General features: G+C 45.2%; 1 protein-coding gene across 6 annotated transcripts in view; it reads left to right on the forward strand.

Moving 5' to 3' along the window:
* The window catches only part of LOC117358018 (sterile alpha motif domain-containing protein 12-like), a 91,344-nt gene that overhangs the window by 20,984 nt on the left and 55,345 nt on the right, over positions 1-15,015 (forward strand). For 5 of the 6 annotated variants that reach the window (XR_004538930.1, XM_033939416.1, XM_033939417.1 and 2 more), the window contains exons 3-4: positions 2,448-2,598; positions 7,945-8,007. Coding sequence is in view for 5 of the 6 variants with exons in the window: in XM_033939416.1 (XP_033795307.1) it covers positions 2,448-2,598; positions 7,945-8,007 (214 nt within the window). In the remaining variant the exon portion in view is untranslated. The remainder of the gene's footprint in view (positions 1-2,447; positions 2,599-7,944; positions 8,008-15,015) is intronic. The other variant, XM_033939415.1, reaches the window with a different exon arrangement.

The raw sequence follows: 15,015 nt of genomic DNA on the forward strand, positions 1-15,015 counted from the left end.
CTGTCTTTCTTTTTCCTTGGCTGTCCATCACTACCCCTTGCCTGCTCCCCCTGTCCATTCTCCCTTCCTTTTACCTCCCCTGTGTCCACCACCACACCTTCACAGCTCTCCTTATGCAGCAGCAGCCCTTCTCCCTTTGTTTTACCTCCCCTCTGTCCAGCAGCACCTTCCTTCTCCCCCTGTCCAACATTAGGCCTCCGTTCCTTTTTCTTCACCCACCCCCTGTCCATCAGCACCTCTTTCCTTCTCCCCCTGTCCAGCAGTAGGCGTCCCTTCCTTTTTCTCCCCCCTCCTCCTTCTTATCCTTATGATACACTTATCTTGCTCTGCCCCTGATCAGAAAATGTCAGGTTTGTTAGTGGCCCCCACAATATTAGGTGGTAGGGGTTAAGTGAGAGGCGCCCTGACAAACGCCAGGTCCCAGGTTCAGTTCCCTCACAGATGACTCACCAGGAAGTAGAATCAAAGAGGCACAGCCAGAGGTGATTGCTTAAAGAATATATTATAGAAATAGTCTTATAGAAAAGCAATATTCATAAGCATTACAACAATTGAGCATTACAATTAAGTAGAGAGCAAAGCAGTTTCCCTGCCTTACAGAGTCCAGAAGGAAGTGTGAAGTTCCAGGGAAAGGCAGAGAGAGAGAGAGAAAAGGGGGATGGGGTGATGCTTCGTGTTCCACAGATAAAGAGAAAGATAGACAGAGAAAGAGAGAGCTCAAGAGATAGAAGAGAGGACCAGAGTGCCAAGAGCCAAGAGATTGATAGATATTTGTAGGCTTTTATAGCTTGGAATCTTATTCTGAATATAGAAACTATATGTCCCAGTATCTTTCTGTTTAGAATTTGTAAACTGTTTGAAACAATGGTTAATTTAATTGCTAAGGAGGGTGTGATACTTGCAGGCATGCTAGATGGGATTAGTCTCTGGCTTCTTTGTCCCATTCAAGCCGCCTATCTTCTTGATGTGCACCTGGACCCATTGTCCTAAGCACCCTCTTAATCAGACATTAACATCTTTTAGCTAGTCATGATTCAATCAGGGCTACTTGAAACATATCAGGGATACTTAAAACCGTCTCCCTGCCCTCAGGATCTATCTGCATTCACATTGCAGAGTCAGATTGATATAATTTCCCATAGGCCTTCGCTGACATAAGTAATGCCAACTGAAAATGCTGAATGTTAGTGATAGCTATGCTGACAAGGTTCCCGACAGCCGCCCAGTTGCACCCATTGGAAAAGTTCCCTCTGCGGCATCCCGCACCCCTCCTGATGCGACTCCCGCTGTCTTTCTTTCTGTCTGTCTCTATCCCTGGCCCCCTTTGTCTGTTTGTCTTTCTGTATATCTCCCTGCCCCTGTGTCTTTCTTCTTTTCTTTCTGTCTCCCTTCCCGAAGCAGCATTCCCTCCCCCTCCATTTCCCTCCCCCCACACCAGTTCCCTGTGCACCGGCCCCTGTGTCTTTCTTCTTGTCTTTCTGTCTCCCTTCCTCCCTCTGTCTGTCCAAAGCAGCATTCCCTCCCCCCACACCAGTTCCCTGTGCAGCAGCATTAGCGTTTCCTCTACCCCCCTTTCCCTTCCCACAGTCGCGACTACAAACGCGGGCCTGAGTCCTTTGCCGCCGCCCCCCCTTCCCTTCCCACGGGCCCGACTACACATGGCGATTCAAGCAGCGTGTGCAGCAGTCTTCACACGCTGCTTCGGGTCCTTCTACTGCCCTGATTTACTCTGGCACGTCCGGAGAAAATCAGGGCAGTAGAAGGGGCCGAAGCAGCGTGTGAAGACTGCTGCACATGCTGCTTAAATCGCCAGTCGGGCCCGCGGTAAGGGAAGGGGGGGGACGGCAAATGACTCGGGTCCCGGGCAGCAGAAATCTTCTTCTACCTTGCCTCTCCTCCACCCTCTAATGCTCGTCTCTCCTGATTCCCCTCTCTGGTGCTGCCCCACCCGTGGTTGGCACCCATTGGCTGCTGCGCGCGAGATGTGCCAGCGGCCTGATCCAATGGGAAGCAGCCATCTGTTGGAGGCTGGAGGCTGGAGTCGGGAGTCAGCGCCAGGAGCTTTAACGGCTGGTGGTTCCGCTTTAGAAAGAATCCCGCGCCTCTTTGAAAACTGTAACGCCGCTGGAGCCAGGAGGCGACGGAGAGGGCAGGGGGTGCTAGCGGCCGGCAGCCGCCGCTCCGCAGGTGTAGAGCAGGGAAGGGCGCGCATGCACACTTGTCTTGCCTCGCGTGAGCCAGACCGTAAGCCACGCATGCGCACTTCCTATGTGTGCTACAGCTCACGGAAAACGGACACACGCATAGGAAGTGCGCATGCGCGGCTTACCGTTTTATTATATTAGATAATCTCATAACTAGCCAGCAAACTTTACTTTAAATTCATCTGTATCACATTTATACTTTGTGGAAGACTCGGTTCCCATATAAATTTTCTTGCTTTGAAGGGTTGCAGAGGCAGTGAAGTTAAGTCATTCGGAAGCTTGGACAAATCTATTTGCCAGTGGACAGTAGAAGATGTGTGTGAGTGGCTGAGTCATGGCTGCTTGGAAGAGAGGTCCTTCTTGCTGGAAGCAGTCACTTATCATGCCATTTCAGGTACAACAGATTATTATTATTTAAAGCAAAATATTTCCATTAAAATACCTTAACTAGTCAAAATGCATAGTAAAAATGTATGGTAATTTTCTAAATTGACAGAATCTGTAGTTGAAGGTGATTTTTAATATGAATATAAATAAATGATAAATTATATTCTTTATAAATTGTTTCATTAGCTATTATCATATAGGCAGCAAAGTGAAGCAGGTATGGTCTGTACTGGATACTGAATGATTTGTGATAATGTAGTTTGATTTATATACTATCCTATATAATAAAACCCTAGCCACGCATGCACACTCCTATCTGCGTGCTTCCATGATCCGTAGGTCTGTGGCCGCAGGAGTGCGCATACACGAGTCCCCAGCCTTACACCTACCTACACTTGCCGGCAGGACTCGCCGCCAGCGCTGGATTCCCTGCTCTACAAAGCCAGGGGTCGTAGGAGGCCCGAAATCGCCCGAACTCACAGCCACATACTGGCACAAACCTCCCTCCAGCATTGGCAGCCGCAGCACGCTAAACAGGCTGCTTCACGGCTTTCTCCTGCCGGTGAGTCTCCTGCTGGTGATGTCATCAGTGACGCGACAGAGGGACTCAACTGCAGAAGAAAACTGTGAAGCAGCCTGTTTAGCGTGCTGCGGCTGCCAACGCTGGAGGGAGGTTTGTTAAGGTCATGTCGCATGAGAAGGAGACATAAGAGAGTCACCGGGGGTTGGGCTGGGAGGGTAGAGAAGCGTCTGCCTTGGGTGCTTCAGGCAGCAGCAGCGTTTACAATTCACTGCTGTTGCCGGCTTTAGGCCTTCCTCTCTGGCGGGTCCTGCCTAAGGACCCGCCAGAGAGGAAGACCTGAAGCCGGCAAAAGCAATGAATTGTGAATGCTGCTGCTGCCCGATGAAGTTCAAGGAGGAAAGGGAGCAGAGGGGGAGAGAATGGCTTGGAGGGAAGAAGACATGGCAGGGCATGGAGGGAAGGAGGAAGGTATGCCAGACCAAGGGAAAAGGAAGGGGGAAAGGAAGGAGGAGATGCCATATGGAACAGAGAGAGAGAGAGGGCGGACACTGGATGGAAAGAGAAGAGAGAACAGTGAATGGAAGGGGCAAGACAGAGGGTGAACAGTAGATGGAAGGGGTAGAGAGAGGGAGACGGACACTGAATGGAAGTGTGGGGGACAGGGGAGCAGACGTTGGAAGCAAGTGGAGAGGAGAAAGAAAAAAGGGCACATGCAGGATTGAGGGAAGAGGATAGAGAGACAGAGGGCTAGGAAGAGACACAGACAGAAAGAATGACAGACAGACAGCGTCCGAGAGACAAATAAAAACAAACAAACAGACAGACATCTACTCTAGCACCCGTTAATGTAATGGGCTAAAACATATATATAGTTTGGTAATGTGTGGTTTCAGCGGCGTACCTAGGGTATGTGGCACCTGGGGCCCATCATTTTTTGACACCCCCCCATGTAAAAAAATATTTTTTGTAATAACCATGAAATGGAATAAATGTTCAGAATAGAAACAGGCAGTGAAAATTTTCTTTTATTGAACCTCATATATGTAACCATTATTCCAAACATAACATAACATAAATTATGTCTAAATTGTCATGACATTAGAATTACATATGGAGTAGTTGCAGGTGATGCTTGGGACATTTCTGATTTGTGTTAGTTCGGTTTTATGTGTTTTTTGAATAGAAGGATTTTTATTTCTTTTTGAAGGTTTTGTAGTCTGTGGTCGAGGTCAATAGGTTGTAGAGTTGGGGGTCGAGTGTTGCAGCTCAAGTGGCTAGGAGGTTTTCGTACAGTTTTTTTCTTTTGATGTTTTTGGTTGGAGGGTGTGTGAATGATGTGTGGGTTCTCCTATGTCTGGTTGAGGTGGATTGAACTAGTCGATTGTTCCAATAGGCTGGGCTGTCTCCATTTATTGCTTTAAATAGTAGGCAAGAAAATTTGAAGTGTATTCTCGCTTGCATTGGGAGCCAATGTGAGTCGTGGCAGTTTTACAAGATTACCACTAGAGGTCATAATAGTTATTTTGAAAGCAGAGCCAGTATGCTCAGGAGCAACAGGGGATTACTCCTGCCCTGACTACATCCTAGAATGCCAGGCCCTAGGGCAGGGGTGTCAAACTCAGGACTGCGTGCCAAATTTGGCCTGCAAGTAAATTCCCTCTGTTCCTTCCCTCCATCCCATTGTCCACCATCTCTCTCCCAGCTTCCCAATCTCACCTTCAAAACACCCTGCAGAGGATCGCCGGTTGGCTGTAGCAAATCTAGCAGGCTGCTGTCGACCTCCACAGCACATTCCCTCTGCCGTGGTCCCGTACATCAGAGGGGGCGGGACCGCGGCAGAGGGAACATGCTGCGGAGGCCTACAGCAGCCTGCTAGATTTGCTACAGCCAACCGGCGATCCTCTGGAGGCTGCTTTGAAGGTGAGACCAGGAAGTCGGAGGACACTAAAAAGAAGGGGAAAAACATACAGGCCTTGTAGGGGGGGGGAGCGAGGGAACCCTGGTGTAGAAGTACACAGAAGGAAGGAGGGAAGGAGGGGTCCGAAGAGACGTGCATATGCAGGACTGAGGGTGGGGGGGAGGGAGAGAGATGGTGTACAATGGGATGGAGGGAAGGAACAGAAAGGGAGAGAAGTTGTATGATGTGGAGGGGGGATAGAGATACTGGATAGGAGGGTAGTTGGGATCAAAGGGAGAAATGGTGGACCCTGGGGTGGTGGGGAAGGAGGGAGAGAAGCTGGATAAAAGGGTAGTTGAGAAAAAGAGAGATGGTGGATCTGGGGATGGTGGGGTCCATCGCTGCAGCTGCGGGGATGGAGATGAAAAATAGAAATGATGGTCAGACCTCTGGGGGAGGGAAGGGAAATGGAAGGAGAGGACAGAGATGGAAGATGGATGGTTAGAATGGAGAAAGAAGGAAACAATAAATGGGCAGGAGACCCTGACAAGCGAGTCATCAGAAGACAACCAGAGCCTGGGACCAACATTACTTGAATAATGACCAGACAACAAAAGGTAGAAAAAATAATTTTATTTTTTGTTTTGTGATTACAATATGTCAGATTTGAAATTGTGTATCTTGCCAGAGCTGGTGTTAGATATCAAGTGTGAACTAGGAAAAAAGAGAGGAAAAATCTTTTTTATTTATTTTGTTTATATCACAGGTTGTAGAGGGTTGGAGAGGTTGTAACCCTATACTTCTACTAAGACTAAGGGGTCCTTTTATTAAGGTGCACATTTATCGTGTGCTAAATCGGTTAGTGTACCTTATTAAAAGGACCCCTAAGTATCTTAATAAAAAATTCAGCCCGTGACTTAGTCTATGTTTTAGATTTCAGCCCCTTATGTGATTGCATTTGACATCCCTGCACTAGGGGAAGATCCTACAGGTGAGAGTCCCTACAGGTGGGCAAGGGGAAGGCAGCTTCTGTTCAGAGGGAAGAGGTGGGGGATAAATGGTACAAAGCACAAATTTTCAATTTCCACTGAAAATGCATGGTCAATTTCAACCAAAACCATGGCTACAGCCTTTTCACCAAAACAGAAACCAGGCTAAAAAAGGATTTGGGGGGGTCAGTTTCACCACCGTAACTGAAACCGAAATTCAGTCAGCTTCTACTTTTATACATTTTACACTTACTCTTTGGTATGTACACATTCCCCAATTATCAGATGCTAGGTTTCACTTTAGGATTCAGCACCTAAGAAAAAGATTTGGGTGTCATTGCAGACATTATGCTGAAATCTTCCACCCAGTATGCAGCAGTGGCCAAAGAAAACAAACAGGATGCAAGAAATTAAAAAAGTGATCATAAGACTATAAGAATAGCTATACTGGATGAGACCAATGGTTCATCTAGCCCAGTATCCTATGACCTGGATTGGCCACTGTGGAAACAAGTACCTGGCAGAAACCCAAAGGCTAGCAAATAGAACCAAGAGTATTATAATGTCTCTGTATCACTCCATTAGTATTGCGCTCAGTTCTGGTTGCTGTACCTCAAAAAAGATATAGCAGAATTAGAAAAGGTTCAGAGAAGAGTGACTATGATAAAGGGGATGGGAATCCTTTCATATAAGGAAAGGCTAAAGAGGTTAGGACTTTTCAGCTTGGAAAAAGACAGCTGAGGGGGGAATATGAGTGAGGTCAACAAAATTCTGCATGGCGTAGAACGGGTAAAAGTGAATCAAATTTTCACTCTTCAAAAAGTACACAGGCCAGAAGACACTTGTTAAAATGTCATGGAAATACTTTTAAAACAAATTGGAAAACATTTTTTCACTCAAAGAATAGTTACGTTCTGGAACTCATTGCCAGAGGATGTGGTAACAGCAGTTAGTGTAGCTGGGTTTAAAAAAAGGTTTGGACAAGTTCCTGGAGGAAAAGTCCATAGGTCTGCTATTGAGACAGACATGGGGGAAGCTACTACTTGCCCTGGCATTGGTAGCATGGAATGTTGTTACTATATGAGTTTCTGCCAGGTACTTGTGACCTGGAGTCCGCCACTTTTGGAAACAGGATACTGGGCTTAATGGACCATTGGTCTGACTCAGTATGGCTATTCTTATGGTTCTTTTTTTACATTACATATGTTTTGTAAAGTTTGTGCATGAATCCAAACCTCAACCCAACCTCATGCCTTCTGCTTGGGTTATACAAACTGATGTGCACAGTCAGGAGAACTACTGTGTTTCCCTGAAAATAAGACAGGATCTTATATTAATTTGTGTTCCAAAAAACGCACTAGAGCTTATTTTCGGGGAATGTCTTAGTTTTTTTTTTTTTTAATGTACAACAATCATCTCTCCCTTTCTCCCCTCCACCCTAATTCTTCCTCTTTCCTTTCTCTTCACCCCCCCCCCCACATGTGCAGCATCTTTCCTCGCCTCTCACCCATTCCCTTGTGCAGCAACTCCTGAGGCCTCCAAAAACAGCAGCGCTCTGAACAGACTGCTTCGCAGCCTTCCCCGCTGGGGCCTTCCTTCTGCCGCGTCACTGTAGTCCTAGCCCCAAAGCAGAGAGGACACTGAGAAAAGAGCTCCTCTATGAACCCTTGAAAAAGCTCTTTTGGGCAAACGGGTCCCATCGGGGCATGATAGAGACACTGCATTAAAAGGATAAGTTTTTATTTAGATTTTTCGAAAAAATGATATGTTAAACAGCAGTAAGCAAATTATCTACACTCAATCAGAAGGCTATGATATGAGCCAAGTAGAACAGCCACACGGGCTCATATGCCATTCTGCAATTGAACCCAAACCAGTGAGGTTTATATTTGTTGTGGTGGTCTCCGATTTGTCTCACTTTCTCATCTTCATCATTCCTTTAAGGCAGTGAAGCAGCCCATTCAGAGTGTGGCCACCGCTGCTGTTTTGGATTCTTTTGGAGTGGAGGTATGTCAGGCTCATGGTGGGAGGGTCGGTGGGGTTCCGTTGCGCAGAGGGAGGGAGGGAGGGATAGAAAGATGCTGCAGAGGGAAGGCTGTAAGTCAGCCCATTCAGAGCGCTGCCACTGTTTTTGGAGGCCTTAGGAGCTGCTGCACAAGGGGATGGATGAGAGGCGAGAAAAGATGCTGTACATGTTGGGGGGTGGGGGGGGGAGAGAAAGGAAAGAGGAAGAATTGGGGTGGAGGAGAGGAAGGGAGAGATGATTGGCAAATTGGGCAGCACTAGTGTCAGGGGTGGAGTCAGGGAGTGTTGGAGTGGTTTCAGGGATTGATCTTAACTGGGGCTTATTTTGGGGGAAACACAGTATGATGGATTAGCAGTGTATTTTAGGGTGGGAAACAGTCAGTTCATTGTTTTTTAAGAGTAATCTTATACATGTATATCGCCACTAGAGGACAGTGGAACACAAAGAAAGTGCAGGCAAACCCACAGAATTTGGAGCCCTGTAGTTAAAAATCTGCAGCTAAGTGTGTGAAAGTCTCTATATAAATTTTGTTCCTATTTAAATTAAATAAATGCAGTTTAGGAACAGAGATTTCATAATGCATTTGCTCACTTAATAGACCTGATGGTTTCCAACTGTGTGCTAAATCTATGGTAATGGCCTAATAAATGAAGGACCAAATCTGTTGTTTCAACTAAGAGTATGATTTCAGGTTTTTAAACCTGGATTGTAAAATGTTCTCTGATGTTGCCACATTTAATGAAATACAGCAGGAGTTTAGAAAATATAACAGGGTAGCCATGACCTAATGTTGAAATATTAGCAGAAAAATTTGGCTTAGTACATATCTTCCAGAATCACTGAGATTTCTTTCAGTTTATAAAGTTCTGAATAATTTGAATTCAATATTTTTTTTATTGTAAATTTGTCTTTACCATCTAATAAGGACGCTTAGATCTTTTAACCAAAATTTATTTGAAATGTCAACATATTCGTAAGACTACATTAATGAATATCGTTTTTCCTTATTTAAAGTGATGGGACAACAACTTTGGAACAGTTTACAGCCCACTTTACGTGGACTACAAACTTGCAGATTTTAAGAAAGCTTTGAAGAGTTTCTTATTTCAACAGGCATTTGGAAATTAGATTAACTTATCGTTAACTTCTTTTAAAAGATTACGGCTAGAAACATTTTATGAATTAGTCATGTAACAGAAAAGTACTCACAGTATCAGCACACAACAAAAGATCTTTTCAATAGGCAGCAGAAGGGACATTGTAGCAAAGATATAGGCAAGAGGGATAAGACAAAGGCATTGGGATAAATAAGTGGATGGCTAGATTAATGGAATAATGCACAGGCAAATAAGGTTTTAAGTGTAATCAATACTTAATCACTAACCTAAGAAAACTGAGTTACTTCTGTAGATAGGTCCAGGAGTTCTTGCACAGATGGTTGGTGTGTGGTATTTGGTAGACCATGAAAAGCTAGGAAATTAGTTCCTCATCTTCTAGCTAGAATAGATTAAAAGGCATTCTGATTCAGATAGCTGGGGGATGGTGATTTTGCGCAGTTTATCTTGTACATCAAGGCAGTTTTCCCTATGCCCCTCTTCCCTGGACCTGGCTGATGCTGGCTAGTGAATCATATTGAGCAGGATTTAGTAAGTGTGACACCTCAGGTTTTGTCTTGCTGGATCAGTTGTTCCCAAGATGTTCAGGTGATATTACATAAGAACATTAATTGCCATACTGGAACAGACCGAAGGTCCATCAAACCCAGTATCCTGTTTCCAACAGTAGCCAACCCAGGTCCCAAGTAGAAAAACAGATTCTATGCTGCTTATCCTACGAATAAGCCATTTACTTTTCTTTTCTTTGTCTTACACAGGCATACTTGCTTCTGATATTCTTTACTTCCTGCCTAGTAACTGGGGTAGATGATATGGGTCTTTGGAAGGCAGAATGTTCTGTTAGATGGGGATCTTACTTCTCTGGTGTACTATAGAATTAGTTCTGGGTGTGCTTCATTATGGCTGTCCTGCATGAGTGATATCATTTGTGTGGGAAGGTATGCATTGGTCCATTAGAGGAAGACTCTTCTAGGGCAAACTGCAGAAATAGGTGTTAATAAGTTGACTTTGCTTCTTTGGAATAAGACTGTAAACCTTTAAGAACTTTTGAAATAAAAAGCCATCATAAAGAAACTGGACTACTATACACAAGGGACAAAAATGCTTGGGGAGGATAAGGAAAGAGCAGAAAAACCAAAAATGGATTCTTCACCTCAGTCTTTATTGAGAAAGATCCACAGTGAAAACCTTTGACAGTGATGATGCAGAACAACTAAATCAAATCTCTGTACCTCTAGAAGTCATAGAGCATACTGTAGCAGGGTCAAGTCACTTCAACCCCCACCACGTGCACACTGATCATTTCTCCACAGGGTGGCAATGGGGTTTATGCAGAATTTTTTTTAGACACAAATAGTCTCTGAGCCTTTTCCACTTTCCAAAACACAACAAAAGCTTTATTTTCTTTCACATTATTTCCACACAAGTCAATGGGTACAACAATCGCCTCTTCAGCACTCAACACACAGACAGACACACACAGACAGACACACAAACACACTCTCTCTCTCTTTGCCAGCAGGCAACACTAGGCAGCACTTCTGCTTTCACATCTCTTCATAAAGGTTTTGTAGCTATAGTGGAGCACAGATCACATCTCTGCACAATTCTTTACCCTGACCTCCCCACCCCCTGCCTTTGGGTGCCCTCGTTTCTCACAGTCAGCTTTTGTAAATCCACAGAATCTTCCCCTTCCCAAGCTAAACTCCCTCTGGGATACGGATACCTTTCTTTCCTTTTTGCTTCTGGCTGAACTCTCCTGTGGGGTAGAGGAAATGGAGTATAAACTCTCTCGGAGTTTGTCCTGGGAGATTTCTCGGCATCCAAGCTCTGGACTGCTGCTCCTCCACCCAGCTCTGAGCTATAGGAGATTTATTCTTCCCGGGCTTCTGCACTTCTTGGTGCATGTCATGTCAGCTCTGCTGGTTCCTCCCCTCACTTTAACCCTTTGTTTGTCAGCCTGTACTGCTTTAGGATTAAAGTGATTCTTTCCCTCTGCAGATTTGTATAAAGAATAATAGGGTAATAAAGTGGAGCTCTTGTACTGCTGCTGCACTATTGCCTATTCCCTGCCTTTCTGAAGTGCCTGCAGTCTGCTTGTCAGACTTTAAACTCCTCTTTCTTTCCCTAGGAATGCGCACTGGTTTAGCACAGGTAGGGCTAGCAGCAGAGTTTATGGATGTGACAGGGTCTCTTGCCTGTCACATATCCCCCTCTCAAAACGCTATTATTTATTTTACCAACGGGAACCTCTTTTTTCCCCCTTATTTATGCAAGATAGGACCTCCCTTCTACCCCCTGCTCACTTGAGGATGAGCTAGTCCAGTGGAACCCCAGCCTTGCCCCCCCACATAGCGTGACATCCACCTTCTGAATCTCAGGGAGGGTGATCCTTTCACATATCAGTTGGGCCACCCTATCTCCTTCTCTCACCCTATACTCTTCTTCCCCAAAGTTAAACAGTATTATCGGTAGGGGACCCCTAAAGTCAGGGTCCACAACTGCAATGCTCAGCCCATATTTGAGCATTAAACCAGTCCGTGGAGCAATGTGCCCATAGCACCCTGCTTGCAAGGCAACCTGCAAATCTGTCCTTATAATCTTCCTACCCCCTTTTGGGATTGTTGCATCCTGGGCACTACATAAATCCAGGCCTGCAGATTGATCCATAGCTCTATAAGGTGGCTGCATTTTTGTGGTCACCTGCACAAACTTTAGAACAGGCCTGCTTGCTTCCCTCTTCGTTACAACCACAGGAACTTGGACACTACTCTCTTCCCCGATCTTCCCCATATTTCGGTGTAACAGCTCCTTGGCAACTTGCTGACAAGCTCCACAATCTTTACACCAGGCTTCTATTTCTTGGGGCATGGCAGGCCAATAAAACCTCAACTAAAGCTCTTTTACTGGTTTGTACCAAAGATAAGTGCTTTGACTGGGGATCACGTTGAGCCACCCAAAACATTTGTTTCCTAAAGGCCTGTGGAACCACCAAATGTTTGTATCTCCGGTACTCCCCTGGATTCCAGGTCATGTAATACAGGAGACCTACCACCACCTGGAAATGGCACATCCCATTCTTAACCGCCTCCAAGCATAAGTCAGGGTAGGGTCAGTCCCTTGTTCCCTCCTCAGGTTGAGAAATCTCTCTAATACTTCTCATGGGACCCACAGTTTCCACATAAGGCCCCCTTCCTCCCCCCACCTCTGAGAGTAGACCTGCTTCTCCCCCTCTGCCCTCAGCCTTCAGGGAGGGTGGCTCCAGCAGGTCATCTGCTAAGGGAAAGATGGTCCCCAGAGGCTTGTTTTCAAAACACTTAGACACACAAAGTACTGTGACTGGGCGCAGCCAACCTGGGCTCAGCAAGTGGCCTTACCCGGAGCACATAAACCTCAGCCGAGCCGTTATGCAAGGTTCTAATGGTAGCTTGGTATTAGAATAATGGAAAAACAATCAGTTCAAAGTCAGAGGTGCAATTTTTCTGGAATACTTTATTGAACAAAAATCAAAACAAAACCTTCAAATCTACTTACTTCAGGTTTGTTTCACCTGGTATCCTGGCAGCATTTAGAACACAAACAATTGTCAGCTTCCAGCCTATTATCTCAAAAGAGCAAAGAAAAAACTTGTTCCTAATATAAAGCTTTCTTCAAACACAAAACTTTCAGCCTTCTCTTAGGGTAGTACACATTCCACGTTTTCCTCCCAGTTTCCCAAACAGGGAAAAGATTAGCTTGTTTCTATGCTTTCAATAATGGGCTGCTCTGTTTCCTCTATCTCCATATCATATGCAAAGTCTTCATCAGCCAACTCAATGTCCTGCCCAAACCCAGTCTCATCACTCTCTGTGACTTCTATATCACCCATCTCTGCCTGGTCTGGTAGCCAGGAGGTAGACTGTGGCTTCCGGATTCCCTGGCCTGGCAATATGTGATTTGCAACTGGCTGACTGGCTCTGGCTTGCTCGGTTGGGAGCCGACGTGTACTCTCAGGCTGGTGTTCCAACTGCTTCTGAAGCTGGCTCCCCTTGCTTTGAGAAAACTACTCCCTTTCCTTTCACTGCAGGAAGTTGATTAGTCTTCCCTGCAGGTGTATTAGGGTAGCCTGCTCTCAGAGAACTTCTCATTTTGCTTAAAAAAATTTGAGCCTGATTGGGAGCGGCTTGTATTCCAGCCTTGTTCTTTCCTTTCCCTGGCTCTATGCCTGCTGGGAGATGTAGTCTTTCCACTTGTTTTCTTATAACTGGCTTAGGTAAAGCTAAACCAGATCTGCCTGCTTTAAGCAGGGCTTTAGGAGGTTTCATTGCAGGAAGGCTTGGCTTGTAAGTATTCCTAGGAGCTGCTTTGGGACTTTCCTTAGCATTTCCCTTTTCTGGCAAAGCTTCCTTACCAGGCACGCGGGCAGCCCTGTGACAGTACCTATGCTTTGAAAATGAGCTCCTTAGAGCCACATTCTATAAACAGTGTCAGACCACTGCCTAACTTAATTGTTTTAATTGACTTTAATTGGCATGGTAATTGACCACGTTGTTTAAAACCACTTATAAACTTGTTAAAAATGAAGTAGTTGCTGGGATGCGTCTACAGTGTAAGCGCCATTATCACATTTACATCGAGATGTCTAATGGCACCTTAGGCTTAAGTGAGGGTGGTTAGGGGTGGAACGGGACCTAGACGCTGTTAGGTGCGATTCACTAATGAACTTAAGACGCCTGCATTGTAGACAAGTAAAACTCTGGCCTACATTGCAGACACCTAAGTTTTAGGGTAGGTACCATTAGCCACGATTCTGCCTAAGTGTGATTGATATGAGGTTTTGCATGCAGTTGCTGATTAAGACGCCATTTACAAAATCTGGCCCTTAGTGTATTTGGATTTTTAGAAAGTGCATGATTCCGTACAAACATAAGGAAGTTGTTCTTCACCCAGAGAGTGGTAGAAAGCTGGAACACTCTTCCAGAGGCTGTTATAGGGGAAAACACCTTCCAGGGATTCAAGACAAAGTTAGACAAGTTCCTGCTGAACAAGAGCATGCGCTGGTAGGGCTAGTCTCAGTTAGGGTGCTGGTCTTTGACCAGAGGGCCGCCGCGTGAGCGGACTGCTGGGCACGATGGACCACTGGTCTGACCAAGCAGTGGCAATTCTTATGTTCTATATATGTTGCCTAAAAAATTGGTGCAAGCTAGTGTGATGCTAAGTGCAATTCTATAAAAGTTATGCACACTGTACAGAATCACACTTAGTGCCACTTAAACACCATTATGCTTTTAGGTACATCTTATTTATGCCAGGGTTTTCTCGGCCTGTGCTGAAGTTGTGCACACATTGACGTATGTCAAAAAACATTCACATATCTCAAACACCCACAATCTGCCCCTAACCACCTTGACTTTTAGTTGCGTGCATTGGACAAGGCGCCTGCCAAGTTAGGTGCCTAACTTTCAATTATCACCAATTAATTGCAATTATGAATTAATTGCCTTATTGGTGCCGATTAAGTTGTGCACTTCCATTGGCTAAGTACATCGATGTACGCCCACCGATGTACTTGCACAACTGTAGGTGCATTATATAGAATTTGAGGGTCAATGTTGTCTAAAAAAAAATATCGATGCCACCTAGTGTAGCACCGAGCGTGATTCTATAAAAGTTAGTTGCATTGTATAGAATCACGCTTAGTGCTGCCTAAGTACTGTTAGGCATCGTTATGTGTACTAACTTTTAGGTGCATCCTATTTATGCCAGGGTTTTCTTGGCTAATTTGTGCGCACAACCTGAAAACGTGCACACAATCCACCCTTAACCATACCCACTTCTAGGTAGGCGCTTTGGATTAGATGCAAATCGGCACAGATTGATCACTATCTCACAAGC

The sequence above is a fragment of the Geotrypetes seraphini genome, chromosome 3 (genome assembly GCF_902459505.1).
Source record: "Geotrypetes seraphini chromosome 3, aGeoSer1.1, whole genome shotgun sequence".
Classification (NCBI taxonomy): domain Eukaryota; kingdom Metazoa; phylum Chordata; class Amphibia; order Gymnophiona; family Dermophiidae; genus Geotrypetes; species Geotrypetes seraphini.